The following is a 14,678-nucleotide window of genomic DNA, read 5'->3' as shown; positions in this document are numbered from 1 at the left end:
ATGAGCCCATTTATTTATTTCTTTAGGGTTTAGGCTCGTTCAAATCTAAAATCAACAAAACAGACTTTCCCCTTTTCTTTTGGGAGAACTACGTGGATTTTGATTTCTCCATTGCGCCTTGGAGATACGTAGGCATGAAGTCTACGACTTTATCGAGTCCAAAAACAATAAAATCAAGTTCTTTTCTTATCTCCCCAATCAAACGACCAAAGCAAAAAGGTTCCTGTGGAGTACCACAAATGTAGAGGGTGTTAATACCTTCCCTTGGCATAACCAACCCCCGAACCCGTAACTCTAAAGGGATTTATCGTTATTTTTCCCTTCCTCTTTTTGGATAAAATAAAAGACGGTGGCGACTCTTGCATTTAAAATATTTTTCAAACGAGTTAAGTTCAATCAATACTTAATCTCGTGAAAAATCCCGCCGCGACAGAATGGCGACTCTGCTGGGGATTTATGATTAAACTTATTTGAGGGTTTAGCCTATCTTTGCTTGTTTATATGTTTGCTTTGTGAATATTTGCTAAATTGTATTGTTTGTAATGTTTGTTATTTTGGGTTTTGGGGGATACTTGTGATAAATCCTATACCCGGATTTGGGGCACATTTGAGATAGGATGGATGATAATTCAGGTTGACTTGATAGGAGACAATCCTTACCGAGTTGACTTGAGCCTTTGTCCGCTTGGTGGAGGCCTCTTTGAGGGTGATAGTGCTAAACAAGTCATTTGTGAGGCATTGTTGCTTTCGACGGGCCCGTGAAGCCAAGGACCTTAGTTTACCTTTACCCCATCTTGGCCTTACTTAGGATGTGATGCGGTGACCACTTCGGACCAAAAGTCTGGTTTGGTTGATACGCGATATCACACTCAAGCGAGATTCTTTTGAGAATAATATTGGAAAGCGAGCAGTTGCTTAACCCGGTATTATCCAAAGAAGGATCCATAACCTTGGGAACTTTTAGAACCCGTTTGGCAGGTGAACCTTAGAACTTATCTTGGGGCTTTGTCCTAAACTCCATGCTGGTGATGAACTTTGAGCCTTGTATTGTTTGACCATGTTTGTGTTTGTTGCATTCATGCATGACATGCATTCATTCCCATCATTTCAACCTTTTTCCAAGGAACTTAAAGTGAGGATTGCAAATATTGCAGGAAACATGGATTTTGGACGGAGAAGTGTGACAAAGTACAATCTCATCAATCCAAAGATAGATGAACTAAAGAAACTGGTTTCTTCGATCGCAGATCCTATTGGTTTCAGAGACAGATATGGGGCACTTATATCTTTATTGACACTTAGGATGGAAGAAGGGTTATTGCAGACATTAGTACAGTTCTATGATCCAGTCTATCACTATTTCACATTCCCAGACTATCAACTCATGCCTACATTAGAAGAGTATGCCCAGTTGCTTCACATCCCAGTTGCTGATACAGTACCTTTCTCTGGTTCAGAAAAGTTACCCGAGCACAGTTCTATTGTAAAAGTGTTGTACATGAAGAAGTCAGAATTCAAGAATAACTTCACCACCAAAGGAGGACTTCCAGGTTTCACTGCCAAGTTCTTAATGGGGAAGGTTTCTTATTTTGCCAGTCAAGGTTGTGATATTATTGTGGAGCAACTATTCGCCTTGTTGATCTACGGTTTGTTACTATTTCCTAATATTGAAGGTTTTGTGGATTCATATGCTATACGCATCTTCCTAAGTGGTAATCCTGTTCCAACTTTGCTCGGAGACACCTATCATTCCATCCATTACCGTACTTTGAAAGGAGGAGGAACCATAGTCTGCTGTATACCGTTACTCTACAAATGGTTTGTCTCTCATCTTCCTAAGTCAGCTACTTTTTGGGATCGCAAGTCAGGACTTCAGTGGTCACAGAGGATTATGTCTCTTACCCAGTCAGATATTGCATGGTATAGTAGACTTTTAGACGATGTGAAGATCATTGATAGTTGCGGGGAGTTCCCCAATGTGCCCCTCATGGGCACAAAGGGAATCATTTCTTATAATCCAGTACTTGCTAGGAGACAACTCGGTTACCCTATGAAGGACAAGCCTCCTAACATTCTTTTAGAAGGTATTTTCTTGAGGGATAACGAGGAGGACCCTACCATGAAAGAGAGAGAAGTAAGAGCTTGGCATCGTGTTTGTCGCAAAGGGAGACTTGAATTGGGTAAGAAAGATTGTACCTCCTATGAGTCGTACCTCCAGTGGATCAGAGCCAAAGCTATACAGTTGGAAATGCCATACCCACATCATGATCCTATCAAACCCGCTCCGTTGAAGACCCCCTACCTTCCGCTAGATGACAAAGAAGAACTCCAAGCCACCTTGGAGAGGGTCAAGAAAGAGAGAGACACTTGGAAGCATAAGGCCCAGGTGCTCGAAATGGAAAATGAAGAACTTCAGAGACAGTTAAAGGAGCAGAGTGGAGAAGATCGTGCAGGTAAACGTCCAAGGGTGCAAGAGGATTTATTTTCCTCAGGCACAACAGATTACTCCCAGATTCCACAGTCCTCAAGTGCATGGAAAGGTCTTGTAGACAGTTTGGTGAAGGAGAAAGCTTTTATGAAGAAGGCCTATGAAGAAAGAATTGAGAGACTTGAAGGACAACTCCTACTTGTTTATACTCGTCCTGATGACACATGTCCTTAAATGGTTTTCTTGGTTGTATTTTGGGTTGATAACTTTGTTTTGTTATCAAAAATGTTTGCAATTCTATCTTTTCCTTCACTTAGAGTTCCTTGGAAAATCATTCATTTTGCATATCCATGCATCACGTGCATACGGGTTGTCTGTCTTGGTCCAGTCTTCTAACAGTTGCTTCCCGCCACAAGATCCATTTCAAGCTGACGCATAATTACAACACAAGAGCCAACTACAAAAGAAGAATGGAGATAACAGATAACGAGAACCGAGAATTGAAAGCTCAGGTTGACCGCCTTTCTGCTATGATCGAGACATTGATAGCAAACCAAGCAGCCCAAGCTGCTCAACTTCAAACAGCACAAGCTCAGGTTGCCGAAGCACAAGATGCACAAATCCAGGCGCAAGCACAGGCAGCAGAGATGCGCAACCAAATGTTAACCACCCGTCTACATGCAGAGGAAGCCCAGGCTAGGGCTCAAGTTCATAATTCAGGACAGACTTCGGCACAAAATCAACTTCAATTTCAGAATCAGACAACAGCAACACCCGTCACTACAGTCATCGCTTCAGAAATCAACGCTGTCCCAGTCACTTCTGTTACCATCACAGCATCCCGTCCTTGGGAAATACCCAGGGATCTTAATCAAGATAGGTATCAACAAGAGTTCGTTCCACCAAATGCTCCTGTCTTCACTAATGTGCCTCCCGTTGTTCACTATACTCCTCACCTAGGAGAACCTGTCTATCACGGCCCTACCCCAAGTGAGGATCCTGGTCTCAATGATAGAATGGATGAATTCCAGGATCAGTTTGCGGAATTACAAAAAGAGATAAAAGCTCTTCGTGGGAAAGAACTGTTTGGCAGAGATGTAAATGATATGTGTTTGGTTCCAGACGTAAGGATGCCAGCAAAATTTAAACTACCAGAATTTGAAAAGTACAAAGGAAGTTCTTGTCCACAGACCCATTTGGTTATGTACGTGCGAAAGATGTCAATGTACACCAACGACCAAAGGATGCTCATTCATTGTTTTCAAGACAGCCTTACCGGTGCAGCTTTACGCTGGTATATGGGATTAGACAGTTCTCAGATCAAGACTTTCAACGATTTAGGCGAGGCCTTTATCAAACATTACAAATACAACCTTGATAATGTGCCAGACCGAGATCAGTTGAGGTCCATGCAACAAAGAGAAAAGGAGACATTTCGTGAATACGCGCAAAGGTGGCGGGAAATTGCAGCACAGGTTGTTCCACCTATGGAAGAAAAGGAGATGACGAAAGTGTTCTTAAAGACTCTTGATACTTTTTATTACGAGAGGATGATTGCAAGCGCTCCTACAGACTTTACTGACATGGTAAACATGGGAGTCCGTTTAGAGGAAGCAGTTCGAGAAGGGCGTCTAGTCAGAGAAGGAAGTTCATCTTCAAGCGGGGCAAAGAGGTACGGCGGTTTTATGAAAAAGAAGGAACAAGAAACTAATGCTGTGTCCTATAATCATCCAAGAAGGATCAATTATCCTTACCATTCCCAACACCAACATATAGCAGCCGTGACTCCAGTAATCACTTCCGCTCCAGTTCAAGTCCAATACCCTCAGCAGCGTACCAACCGCTTCCAACAGAATACTCAGTATCAGCAACAACATCAATCTCAACAACATCAACATCAGTTACAACAACGTCCACCACAGCAGCAAAGAAGAACCAATTTTGATCCAATTCCAATGTCATATGCAGAATTGTATCCAGCTTTGATCACTAAAAACCTTGTGCAACCACGACCACGACCTCTTGTACCAGAAGTGCTACCTTGGTGGTACAAGCCAGAGGTATCTTGTCCCTTTCATCAGAATGCTCCAGGTCATGACTTAGACAACTGTTTTGCTCTAAAGTTGGAAGTACAGAAGTTGACAAGAGCAGGTATCCTGACCTTCAAGAACATGGGTCCCAATGTGAAGGACAATCCAATGCCAAGTCATGGTCCTTCATCAGTGAACAATATAGAAGTTTGTCTCAATGAACAACGTGTTACGAAGATAGAGGAGATTCGGCGGTCTTTGGTTGAAATTCATTCTGTTTTATGTGCTCATGGTCTATTCCAACATGACCACCAGATCTGTGGTACATGTTCAGTCAATTCAAGAGGTTGTAGAAAGATTCAAGATGATTTGCAAGGCGTCCTTGATCAGGGTTTGATTCAGATTTCTAGACAAGTGAGTTCTCCAGAATCACAAGAACAAGAGGTGAAGGTCATCATTCCTTGCTTCAACATTCCAGAGAAAGTAGAGATAGCTTATCATCCGAGGGAGCCAGTGGTGATTTGCCCTCCGGGCCCAATGCCTTACACTTCAGATAAAGCGGTCCCCTACCGCTATGCAGCAACTATTATTGAGAACGGTAAAGAGGTCGAGATTAAAACCTTAGCCTCAGTTACCAATATCGCAGCAAATAGCCGAATGACGTGCAGTGGCCGCGTGTTCGCTCCGCCGGTTATCCCAAGTAGAAATGTTGAGAAAGATCCAATAGTCGTGGTACCAGTGACAAGAGAAGCAGAAGGGCAAACAAGCAATTCAACCCTTGATAAAGAAACAGATGAACTACTTAGAATTATCAAGCTCAGTGACTACAAAGTGGTAGATCAGTTGCTACAGACATCGTCAAAAAATCTCGATCCTGTCCTTATTATTGAATTCAGCTGTCCACAGAGAAGCACTACTGAAGGTGCTTGATCAAGCCTTTGTAGAACAGGATATAACAGCAGAGCAGTTCAACAATGTTGTAGGCAGCATCACTTCGTGCAATGGCTTAGGCTTTTGTGATGAAGAACTGCCAGAAGAAGGAAAGAATCACAACTTCGCTCTCCATATCTCATCCAATTGTCAAGGGGATTCTTTGTCTAATATCCTAATTGACACCGGTTCATCTCTGAATGTCATGCCCAAGTCTACCTTGGTGAAGCTAAAGTACAAAGAGGGGCAAATGCGGCACAGTGGAATTATTGTGAAAGCGTTTGATGGATCAAGAAAATCAGTCATTGGAGAAGTTTATTTGCCTATTGGTATTGGACCACATGTATTCCAGATCACTTTCCAGGTTATGGATATAGTGCCAGCTTATAGCTGTCTGCTCGGACGCCCATGGATTCATGAGGCGGGTGCCATTACATCCACGTTACACCAGAAGTTAAAATTTTTCAAGAATGGGCAAATAGTGACGGTTAATGGGGAGCACGCTATGCTGATTAGCCACCTTTCATCGTTTAGTGTGATAGAAGTAGACGAGACGGCTGTTCAAACTCCATTTCAGGCCCTGACCATCGATGATTACAAGAAAAGTGAAGGTTCAATCGCGTCATTCAAAGACGCCCAGCAGATTGTCAAGACAGGTCCTACAGAAATGTGGGGCAAGGTGATAGAGTTGCCAGAAAATGTTAACCATGCAGGATTAGGCTTTGTTGATGGAAAACAAGTGCAGACTTCAGTGGTGCGACCTTTCAAAGATATCTTTCACAGCGGTGGGTTTATCAACATGGTAGCAATTGAGGAGGATACTTTTGAGGGAAAGACAGAAGACGAAGGCCCCAGATTCGTGACACCAGGAGTAGTTATGAAGAACTGGACCGCAGTTGACATCCCACATTGTGTCCACATATCAAAGTAATTAAGCTTTTCAGTTTTCAAAAATCTTCCGTTTTAGCCCAAAGCGCGAAGCATTAATTTTGTAAAATGGGCACTTTTGTCAAAAACGTACTATCCATGAAAAAGATCTTTTGTGTTCCTATACACTTGTGTCCTTTTATCTTTTCAGCTTTTTCGGAAAATGGTAACACAAAAAAAAAAACCTTAAAAAGAACACATTTTTGCATGTCATGGTCAGTCCTCTAAAAACAATTGTTTGTACAGGTTACTTAAACCCGTTGAACACAATGACATCATGCCCTCTCCCAACTTTGAACATTCTGTATTCGAAGCTGAAGAGGAAGAGTGGGATGAGATTCCAGAAGAGGTCGCCCGCCAGCTTGAAAATGAAGAAGACACTATTCAGCCATACAAGGAGCCTTTGGAAACAGTCAACTTGGGTTCGGAAGAAAATGTGAAAGAAGTCAAAATTGGAGCATTGTTATCCCCACAGGTCAAGGAGCAATTGATCAGCCTGTTGAAAGAGTATGTAGATGTGTTTGCTTGGTCTTATCAAGATATGCCTGGTCTCGACACTGACATCGTAGACCACAAGCTACCTTTGAAGCCAGAATGTCCACCGGTCAAACAGAAATTAAGAAGAACACATCCAGATATGGCCGTCAAAATTAAAGAAGAAGTTCTGAAGCAAATAGATGCTGGTTTTCTTGCCACTTCAGTGTATCCAGAGTGGATAGCAAATATTGTGCCAGTTCCTAAGAAGGACGGGAAGGTACGAATGTGTGTCGACTATCGTGACTTAAATAGAGCAAGCCCAAAGGATGATTTCCCCCTGCCTCACATTGACATGTTGGTAGACAATACAGCAAAGTTTGACATATTCTCCTTCATGGACGGATTCTCCGGGTATAACCAGATCAAAATGGCTCCCGAAGACATGGAAAAAACTACATCCATAACACCATGGGGAACATTCTGTTATCAAGTGATGCCGTTTGGGTTGAAGAACGCAGGTGCTACTTACCAGCGAGCCATGACAACGCTCTTTCACGACATGATGCACAAAGAGATTAAGGTTTATGTGGATGACATGATCGCGAAGTCTCGTTCAGAAGAAGGTCACTTAGTGGATCTATTGAAGCTGTTTCAACGATTGAGGAAGTTCCGTCTTCGCCTCAATCCGAACAAATGCACATTTGGCGTCAGGTCAGGTAAACTCTTGGGCTTCATTGTCAGCCAAAAAGGCATTGAAGTTGATCCAGATAAAGTAAAAGTTATCCAAGAGATGCCCGCACCAAAAACAGAAAGGCAAGTGAGAGGTTTTCTAGGACGATTGAATTACATATCCCGGTTTATTTCTCACATGACTGCCACTTGTGAACCTATCTTCAAATTGCTGAGAAAGAGTCAGAATTGTGTTTGGACAGAGGATTGTCAGAAAGCATTTGACAGTATCAAAGAGTACCTCATGGAGCCTCCTATCTTGTTACCACCTGTTGCTGGAAGACCGTTGGTTATGTATTTGACAGTGCTTGAGAATTCTATGGGCTGTATTCTGGGTCAACAAGACGAAACTGGAAAGAAAGAGCATTCCATTTACTACTTAAGCAAGAAATTTACTGACTGTGAATCACGATACTCCTTACTCGAGAAGACATGTTGTGCATTGGCTTGGGCTGCTAAGAGATTGAGGCAGTATATGTTAAGTCACACCACTTGGTTGATATCCAAAATGGATCCGATCAAGTACGTTTTTGAGAAGCCTGCACTCACTGGTAAGATTGCAAGATGGCAGATGCTGTTATCAGAATACGACATTGAGTATCATACCCAGAAAGCTATCAAGAGCAGTGTGTTGGATGAGTACCTTGCTCACCAACCCGTTGAAGATCACGATGATAATGAGGATGAGTTTCCTGATGAAGATGTCATGTTCCTAAAATCCAGAGATTGTAAAGAGCCACTTCCTGAAGAAGGACCTGAACCAGATTCTCAATGGGGTTTAGTATTTGATGGAGCATCCAACGTTTATGGACATGGAGTAGGTGCAGTCATTATTGAAGGTGAGAAAAACAAGAAAGGGGGGTTTGAATTGTTTTGAAAAATAAGCGCTTTTCAAAATGAAAATCACACAAGGATTTTATACTGGTTCGCTTATAACACAAAGCTACTCCAGTCCACCCGGCCAAGGTGATTTCGCCTTCAACAAGGACTTAATCCACTAATCTTGAAAGATTACAAACAACGTCTAAGAGAAAAATCTCTTAGTCCTCTCAAGTTTACAGACTACACTAAGTCACTTGAGGAAATCAACAAACAATAAATGAAAGATTTATGTAATCTAGAGTGCTTCTAAGAAAGCAAATATTACAATAGTATGAACAAAGTGATTCACGTTATAAGCAAAAGCTTCGTGAAGATTTAGAGAGCAAGAAGGTTTTCTTGTGTTGATGTTTCAGTATGATTTTTCCTTGTATGTGTAGTTTTGCTGAATGTTGATTTGCAATCCTTTATATAGATCAGTGAGGTAGTAGTTGAAACTGGTGGATATTGAGATGAAGTTACGCCATCACATAAATAGCTTCTGCAGGATGACTTTTTCTTCTTGAAATGACTACTTACCACAAGTAGTATTTTCTTTATTGAAGTTGGAGATTAACGTCTCTTTCTCAATTAGGAAATCCATTTGCAAATCTTTTCTTGACTTAAACGTTACTCTTTCATGATTAGCAATTCCATGCTCAGAGTATTTGTGTTTCTGGAGAATCTTGAAATCTTGCTTCTGATGTTAATCTTTTTTTTTTGAGTTCTGATGGATTTCTTCAGATAGCGCTGAGAGTTTCTGGAGTTAGACAACCGTTGTTCAGAGTCAGAACTTCTATAGCGTATTCTTGTTCAGATGCTACTAATGTATTGCTGTTTTGCTCAGAGTTAGACTTTCTTGAACGTGTCTCCACTTCAGATGCTTCTGATCATTTGATAATTTGTATCTGATCTAGTTTTGTATCTGATGACATCATCAGATTTCTTCCTTCTTTCTTTAGAATCCTGCACACTACGAAACTTTTCGTTAGGGTGCCATTTTTGGTTTCATCCTTTGTTATCATCAAAATCAAGGAATCTGTTGTAGAACAATTTTTGTTCTTACAATCTCCCCCTTTTTGATGATGACAAAACAACCTTAATTAGCAGATGAAACATGAATAATATTAGATCAGATAGACAGAAGCTCCCCCTGAGATAATGCTAGGGAGTTCAGAAGTTCTTACCAGAGTTTCTTAAGTACAGAGGTTTCTGAAACTTTCTGCAATTTCTTAAGTCCAGGTTAGATAAATTTTATTTTTAAGAAAAATATGTTGCAGAATGCTTAAGGTATTAGACAATGTTTTCATCAGAGCTATTAATTACTTCTCCCCCTTTTTGTCAGAATCAAAAAGACATAGTAGAAAATAAGTAAAGAGAAAAACTGGAATTCATAGATAGAAGCACAAAGGCAACAGAAGCTAGAAAAACATCAGATTCAGAGAAAATAAAAACAACAGGCAAGCAGACAAAAAAATAAATCCTAAGTGCCTAAGGGTTCGGAGGCAGAGGCATTCTCTGAAGCAACATAGCAAGCATGTTCTGGATGTTGTCGTTGACAGTATCTTGCTTGTCCATTCTGGCCCGGAGTTCATTCTGATCTTGCTTGAGTTCTTTCAGAGTCTGAAGAACCGTAGGAATCACAGAAGATGACTCCCCCAGAGTCAGAGCCTTCTGAGCTTCAGCTTCAGCAGCAGCTTGAGCTTCTGCATCTGCCAGAGCCTTTGCTTCAGCTTCCTTTTGCCTTAGGATTTCAGCTTCCTTAGCAAGTCTTTCTTCTTCTATCCTTCTTGCTTCTTCTTCAGCTTCCTTGGCCAATCTCTCTTCCTCCAGCCTTCTGGCTTCAGCCTCTCTGGCAAGTCTCTCCTGGAGTCTTGCCTCAGCATCTCTGATGTAGCCATTTCTGACTTGTTCAGAGATGCCCTTCAGTCTAAAGGCCTCAGATGTCATCCAGCCAATGACTCTGTTGCAGTGTGTCCTTACAGATTCAGGATCATCACTGATTTCAGAGTTAGAGACCAGAGAATCGACCTTTTGAACTGAAGCCTCTGCAATCATCAAGATGGCTTCCTTTAGGGTAGGTTTAGAAAGTTCAGGTTCAGGTTCTGGTTCAGAGGTATGAGGTGGAGAGTTTGGAGGGCTGAGATTTAAGGTTTGAGGTTCAGATTCTGATTCAGGTTGGGGTTCAGATTCTGCTTCTGGTTGCGGTTCAGATGTTTGAGGTGAAGCACAAAGAGGGTTTAACTCTAAAGGTTCGGATTCTGGTTCTGGTTCAGCGGAGATGTTTGGTGGGTTGATATCAGAAGTGGGATGGTCAGAGGGTTGGTTTTCAGAAGGTATGGTGGTTGTTTGTTGTGGTGGAGGTGAAGTTGCTTCAGATTGTGGTTGTGTTTGTTGTGAAGCAAGTCTATGAGCATAAATTGTGGCTATGGTTGGGGAATCAGGATCAGAAAATTCTGGGTCAGATGAGAGGGAAACATATGGGGGTGATTCTGGTGCTGAGGATGATGAAGATGAAGTGCTTTGGTGGGTTTGTTTAGGTTCAGAGGGAGGTATGAATGTACGGGCTATATTTAGAACTGGTGTAGGTTGGGAGGTTCTGGTGATTGAGGGTGAAATATCAGAGGTGGTATAAATAGGTTGTGAAGAGAGAGGGTTAGAAGAAGCCATCAGAGGATTAGAGGTAACAGGAGGAACAGACTTACCAGTTGATATATTCAGAGGAGCTGAAGATTTGCTTCCAGAAGTTTCTCCGAGTCTGGCCTTCTTTGCCTGAGATGCTACCTTCTTTTCAGAAAGACCTCTCTTGTATCTGACGAAGTCTTCTTCAGAGTCCAGACAGTCGTCGAGGCTGAAATCAGAGACGTCAACACCTTCTTCCAGCAGACGATGAAGATAGATAGCAACAGCGTCTCTGGGTTCATTCTTGAAGAATCTGGCAAGGCCATGAGGCATCTTCCTCTGATCTTTCAAACTATCCCAGGATGTATCCAGAGTTGGCCTGACTTGAATTTTCTTGATTATCCCCATACTCTTGAGATTTCTGGCATTCAGAGGCTTCCCCACATCTATTGCCAGATCATCCATCAGTTTTGTCTTTTCCAGATGGTCTACCAGTCCATGCTCAATGAAGACATCAGATAGCAATCTTCCCAGAGGAATGTAGGATCTGGGCTTCATGTTGTTTCTGGTTTCTCTGACCGAATCTCTCAGATATCTGAAAAGGAGAGCAGAGAGGCAGATCTTTATACCCTTCTGAATGCAGTACAGAATGCATTTCTGGTCTGCATTGATGTAGTCAGAGGAGTTAGAGGCAGGACGGTGGTGAATGGTTCCCAGAATAATCTTCAGCCACACTCTGAGGTTCTGGTGTAGCTCTTTGTTTTTAGAAGGGTTTCCTTCAACGTTGGGTTTGAAGATTGTTGGGTTGATAACATCAGTAATGCGCTTTGACCTAGTAGGAATGTTGTAAATCCTTTTTCCTCCACTTCGCTCCATGTTCAACAAGGAGGCAATAGACCCTTCAGTAATAACAATCTTCACCCCCAGAACATATGAGACGATGAAGTTGTCATCTGCATCTGCATGTCTCCAGAACTCCTTGACGAGAAGTGGGTAAATAGGACCATAAAGCCTTTGGAAATAGTTTTCCCACCCTTGTTGACGAAGTTCTCCAGTTAGATCAACGCCATTTCTTCTTAGGTTGTCGAAATCAACAAGCGATTCGCACAACACATCCAAACCTTCAAAAGGGGTTGAAAGGTTGATATGGCGTTCACGGTCAAGAACGTGAGGTTCTTTGTAAACAGGGGTGATGGTGACGCCTGTAACGGTTGGAGTTTGAGTGTTTGAGGTTTGAGCGGTAGAACTTGATTCCATTTGTTGTGAAAAGTTAAACACTTCTTGTTGTTGAGCGTCCATGGTGAAGAAGAAGATGAAGATTGAAGAACTTGCAGAGAATGCTTCAGAGAGTTTTAGGGTTTTAGAGAGGGTTTGAGAGTGAGTGAGAGTGATAAGTGTGAAATGTGAGAAAAGTGTTTATATACTCTAAGTAAAACACATGCAAAACGACACACATTCCAGCGTTAGCACAAAAATCAAAATAGCACGTTTGGGGGGAAAAATGATTACAGCTAATTAATGAATGTCTAATCCCAACAGTACGCACACTGCTCTAGGAGATTTCAAACGTTCTGACCTTTGATTTCTTTTGACAGCTGTCTAGAAGTTCTAGGGTTAGACGCTTAGAGCTCCACGTGTTGATGTATCTGATCTTCAGGAATACCAAAGGATTGGTTTCTGAAGATTTCTAACTCAGATATCTTCTTAACTTGGTAGAAGTATCAGAGTCAGAGGCAGAAGTACATTTGTCTACATCAGAGTCACATTTTACATTTTCAGAGCCATATTTCACTCAGGGCAATTTTTAATGTTCAGATGTTCTAAGATAAAAAGAAATCTATCTTCAGCTAGAGGCTTAGTAAAGATATCTGCCCATTGATGTTCTGTATCAATGAACTTCAATGTTACTATCCCTTTCTGAACATAGTCTCTGATAAAATGATGTTTTATTTCTATGTGTTTGGCTCTGGAATGTAGAATGGGATTCTTACTTAAACAAATAGCAGCAGTATTATCACAAAAGATAGGAATGTTACTCTCAAAGATTTGTAGATCTTCTAGCTGATGCTTCATCCAGAGCATCTGAGTTGTGCACAGTGATGCTGAGATGTATTCTGCTTCTGCAGTTGATAGAGCAATAGTTGACTGTCTTTTGCTAGCCCAGGAGATTAGATTGTTTCCCAGAAGCTGGCAATTCCCAAATGTGCTTTTTCGTTCTATTCTATCTCCTGCATAATCTGCATCACAATAACCCGAGAGTCTATACTCTGATGTTTTCTCATACATCAGGCCCAGGTTAGGAGTTCCTTTCAGATACTTAAGAATTCTCTTAACTGCTGTTAAATGAGATTCTCTAGGATCTGATTGGAATCTGGCACAAAGACAGACACTAAAGAGAATATCAGGACGAGTAGCAGTCAGATAGAGGAGAGAGTCTATCTTACCTCGATAGAGCTTCTGACAAACCTTGTTGCTTACCTCTTCCTTTTCCAGAATGCAAGTTGGGTGCATGGGAGTTTTTGCAGAGTTGCATTCAGTCATGTCAAACTTCTTCAGAACGTCTTTAATATATTTACTTTGATGGACGTACATGACTTCTGGAGTTTGATTAATTTGAATTCCCAGAAAGAACTTTAGTTCTTGCATTAAACTCATCTCAAATTCTGCCTGCATTAACTTAGAAAATTCTTGGCAAACAGAGATATTAGCAGAACCAAAAATAATATCATCAACATAAATCTGGCATATCATGAGATTATTATTAAGGTTTTTACAGAAGAGTGTAGAATCAACTTTCCCTCTGATAAAATTTTGTTCCAGAAGAAAATTGCTTAATCGTTCATACCAAGCTCTGGGAGCTTGTTTAAGTCCATATAAGGATTTCTTAAGTTTAAAAACATGTTCTGGAAAATTTGAATTTTCAAAACCTGGAGGTTGGTTGACATACACTTCTTCTGATATATAACCATTAAGGAATGCACTCTTGACATCCATTTGATATAATTTAATAGAATGATTAATAGCAAAAGATACAAGAAGACGAATAGATTCTAACCTCGCGACTGGAGCAAAGGTTTCATTATAGTCAATACCTTCTTGTTGACTATAACCTTGAGCTACCAGTCGAGCTTTGTTTCTGACAACTTCTCCTTTCTCGTTCAGCTTGTTTCTGAAAACCCATCTGGTTCCAATGACGTGAGTGCCTCTGGGTTTAGGAACGAGATCCCAGACATCATTCTTTGAGAATTGATCCAATTCTTCTTGCATAGCTGCCACCCAGTCGTTATCCTGAAGTGCTTCATCACAAGACGTAGGCTCAATCAGAGACACTAGTCCCAGAGGAATATCTTCAGAAGTCCTGAAAGTAGATCTGGTTTTGACAGGTTCGTCCTTGTTTCCCAGAATCAAATCTTCAGATATATTGATACGACTTTTGACTTTCTTTGGGATTTCTGGAGATTTAATTTCTTCAGAGTTCTGAGTGACAGTTGCTTCTGGAGTTTTATCAGATTCTACAAGAGTGATTTCCAAATCTGCAAACTTTTCAACTAGCTTTGACTTTTCAGGGTCAAGCTTATCATCAAATCTGACATGAATTGATTCTTCCACAATTTTGGTTTCTGTGTTGTATACTCTGTAGCCTTTAGAGCGTTCTGAGTATCCTAACATAATACCTT

At 41.2% G+C, this 14,678-nt stretch overlaps 1 protein-coding gene across 1 annotated transcript in view; it reads left to right on the top strand.

The window, feature by feature from the left end:
• Positions 1-2,958: 2,958 nt before the first annotated feature.
• Positions 2,959-14,678, top strand: part of LOC127136020 (uncharacterized) — a 73,748-nt gene continuing 62,028 nt past the window's right edge. The window contains exons 1-3 of the mRNA XM_051062627.1: positions 2,959-3,604; positions 3,818-5,292; positions 5,381-6,259. Of these exons, the coding sequence (XP_050918584.1) occupies positions 2,959-3,604; positions 3,818-5,292; positions 5,381-6,259 (3,000 nt within the window). The remainder of the gene's footprint in view (positions 3,605-3,817; positions 5,293-5,380; positions 6,260-14,678) is intronic.

The sequence above is a fragment of the Lathyrus oleraceus genome, chromosome 4 (assembly GCF_024323335.1).
Source record: "Lathyrus oleraceus cultivar Zhongwan6 chromosome 4, CAAS_Psat_ZW6_1.0, whole genome shotgun sequence".
Classification (NCBI taxonomy): domain Eukaryota; kingdom Viridiplantae; phylum Streptophyta; class Magnoliopsida; order Fabales; family Fabaceae; genus Lathyrus; species Lathyrus oleraceus.
The sequence above is the reverse complement of the archived record's forward strand: the minus strand, read 5'-3'. Positions and strand labels throughout refer to the sequence as shown.